The sequence below is a fragment of the Nothobranchius furzeri genome, chromosome 7 (assembly GCF_043380555.1).
Source record: "Nothobranchius furzeri strain GRZ-AD chromosome 7, NfurGRZ-RIMD1, whole genome shotgun sequence".
Taxonomy (NCBI): Eukaryota; Metazoa; Chordata; class Actinopteri; order Cyprinodontiformes; family Nothobranchiidae; genus Nothobranchius; species Nothobranchius furzeri.
This window is the reverse complement of record NC_091747.1, coordinates 62934937-62937436: the sequence shown is the minus strand read 5'-3', so window position 1 is coordinate 62937436 and position 2500 is coordinate 62934937. Positions and strand designations below refer to the sequence as shown.

Genomic DNA, 2500 nt, shown 5'->3' with positions numbered 1-2500 from the left:
AGCAGAAACCCAGACAGCTGATGTTCTGTCTGGTTCCTCTGAAACGGGTCAGAACTGGACGGGTTCTGGAGGGTGCGACACCTCCTATGAGATCTGTGGGGGGGTGAAAGTCTGTGAGGCTTCAGAGGACAGAACAGAGGTTCTGGGTCAGAGTCTCCCTCAGCCTCCTGCTCCTCCTGCTGCTCCTCATCCTGCTGCACCTCCTCATGCTGCTCCTCATTCTGCTGCTTCTCATGCTACTGCTGCTCCTCATCCAGCTGCTCCTCATGCTGCTCCTCATCCTGCTGCACCTCCTCATGCTGCTCCACATCTTGCACCTCCTCCTCCTGTTCCTCCTACTCCTCCTGCTACTGTTCCTCCTACTCTTCCTGCTACTGCTGCTATGCATCCTGCTGCACCTCCTCATGCTGCTCCTCCTGCTACTGCTGCTCCTCATCCTGCTGCACCTCCTCATGCTGCTCCACATCTTGCACCTCCTCCCCCTGTTCCTCCTACTCCTCCTGCTACTGTTCCTCCTGCTACTGCTGCTCCTCATCCTGCTACACCTCCTCATGCTGCTCCATATCTTGCACCTCCTCCCCCTGTTCCTCCTGCTACTGTTCCTCCTGCTACTGCTGCTCCACATCTTGCACCTCCTCCTCCTGTTCCTCCTACTCCTCCTGCTACTGTTCCTTCTGCTACTGCTGCTATGCATCCTGCTGCTACTCCTCCTGCCACTGCTGCTCCTCATACTGCTGTACCTCCTCCTGCTGCTCCACATCTTGCACCTCCTCCTCCTGCTACTGTTCCTCCTGCTACTGCTGCTCCTCATCCTGCTGCACCTCCTCATGCTGCTGCTCTTGCTACTGCTGCTCCTTATCCTGTTCCTCCTACTCCTCCTCCTACTGTTCCTCCTGCCACTGCTACTCCACATCTTGCACCTCCTCCTCCTGCTACTCCTCCTCCTGTTCCTCCTACTCCTCCTGCTACTGTCCCTCCTGCCACTGCTGCTCCTCATCTTGCTCCTCCAACTTCTGCCCCTCATCCTGCTGCTCCTAATCCTACTGCTGTTCCTGTTGCTGTTCCTCCTGCTGCTCCTCCTCCTGTTCCTCCTACTCCTCCTGCTACTGTTCCTCCTGCTACTCCTCCTCCTGTTCCTCCTACTCCTCCTGCTACTGTTTCTCCTGCTATTGCTGCTCCTCATCCTGCTGCACCTCCTCCTGCTGCTCCACATCTTGCACCTCCTCCTCCTGTTCCTCCTACGTCCCCTGCTAATGTTCCTCCTGCTACTGCTGCTCCTCATACTGCTGCACCTCCTCCTGCTGCTCCACATCTTGCACCTCCTCCTCCTGCTACTCCTCCTCCTGTTCCTCCTACTCCTCCTGCTACTGTCCCTCCTGCCACTGCTGCTCCTCATCTTGCTCCTCCAACTTCTGCCCCTCATCCTGCTGCTCCTAATCCTACTGCTGTTCCTGTTGCTGTTCCTCCTGCTGCTCCTCCTCCTGTTCCTCCTACTCCTCCTGCTACTGTTCCTCCTGCTACTCCTCCTCCTGTTCCTCCTACTCCTCCTGCTACTGTTCCTCCTGCTATTGCTGCTCCTCATCCTGCTGCACCTCCTCCTGCTGCTCCACATCTTGCACCTCCTCCTCCTGTTCCTCCTACGTCCCCTGCTAATGTTCCTCCTGCTACTGCTGCTCCTCATACTGCTGCACCTCCTCCTGCTGCTCCACATCTTGCACCTCCTCCTCCTGCTACTCCTCCTCCTGTTCCTCCTACTCCTCCTGCTACTGTTCCTCCTGCTACTGCTGCTCCTCATCCTGCTGCACCTCCTCATGCTGCTGCTCCTTATCCTGTTCCTCCTACTCCTCCTCCTACTGTTCCTCCTGCTACTGCTGCTATGCATCCTGCTGCTACTCCTCCTGCCACTGCTGCTCCTCATACTGCTGCTGCTTCTCCTGCTGCTCCACATCTTGCACCTCCTCCTCCTGTTCCTCCTACTCCTCCTGCTACTGTTCCTCCTGCCACTGCTGCTCCTCATCTTGCTCCTCCTACTTCTGCCCCTCATCCTGCTGCTCCTAATCCTACTGCTGTTCCTGTTGCTGTTCCTCCTGCTGCTCCTCATCCTGTTCCTCCTACTCCTCCTGCTACTGTTCCTCCTGCTACTCCTCCACCTGTTCCTCCTACTCCTCCTGCTACTGCTGCTCCTCATCCTGCTGCACCTCCTCCTGCTGCTCCACATCTTGCACCTCCTCCTCCTGTTCCTCCTACTCCCCCTGCTAATGTTCCTCCTGCTACTGCTGCTCCTCATACTGCTGCACCTCCTCCTGCTGCTCCACATCTTGCACCTCCTCCTCCTGTTCCTCCTACTCCTCCTGCTACTGTTCCTCCTGCTACTGCTGCTCCTCATCCTGCTGCACCTCCTCATGCTGCTGCTCCTTATCCTGTTCCTCCTACTCCTCCTCCTGCTGTTCCTCCTGCTACTGCTGCTATGCATCCTGCTGCTACTCCTTCTGCCACTGCT

General features: G+C 57.0%; 1 protein-coding gene across 1 annotated transcript in view; it reads left to right on the top strand.

Annotated features, from left to right (window-relative positions):
* The first annotated feature begins 349 nt into the window (after positions 1–349).
* Positions 350–2500, top strand: part of LOC107383156 (proline-rich protein 36) — a 9753-nt gene continuing 7602 nt past the window's right edge. The window contains exon 1 of the mRNA XM_070553446.1: positions 350–2500. This exon is cut by the window's right edge and continues 933 nt beyond it. Within this exon, the coding sequence (XP_070409547.1) occupies positions 383–2500 (2118 nt within the window). The 5' untranslated portion in view covers positions 350–382.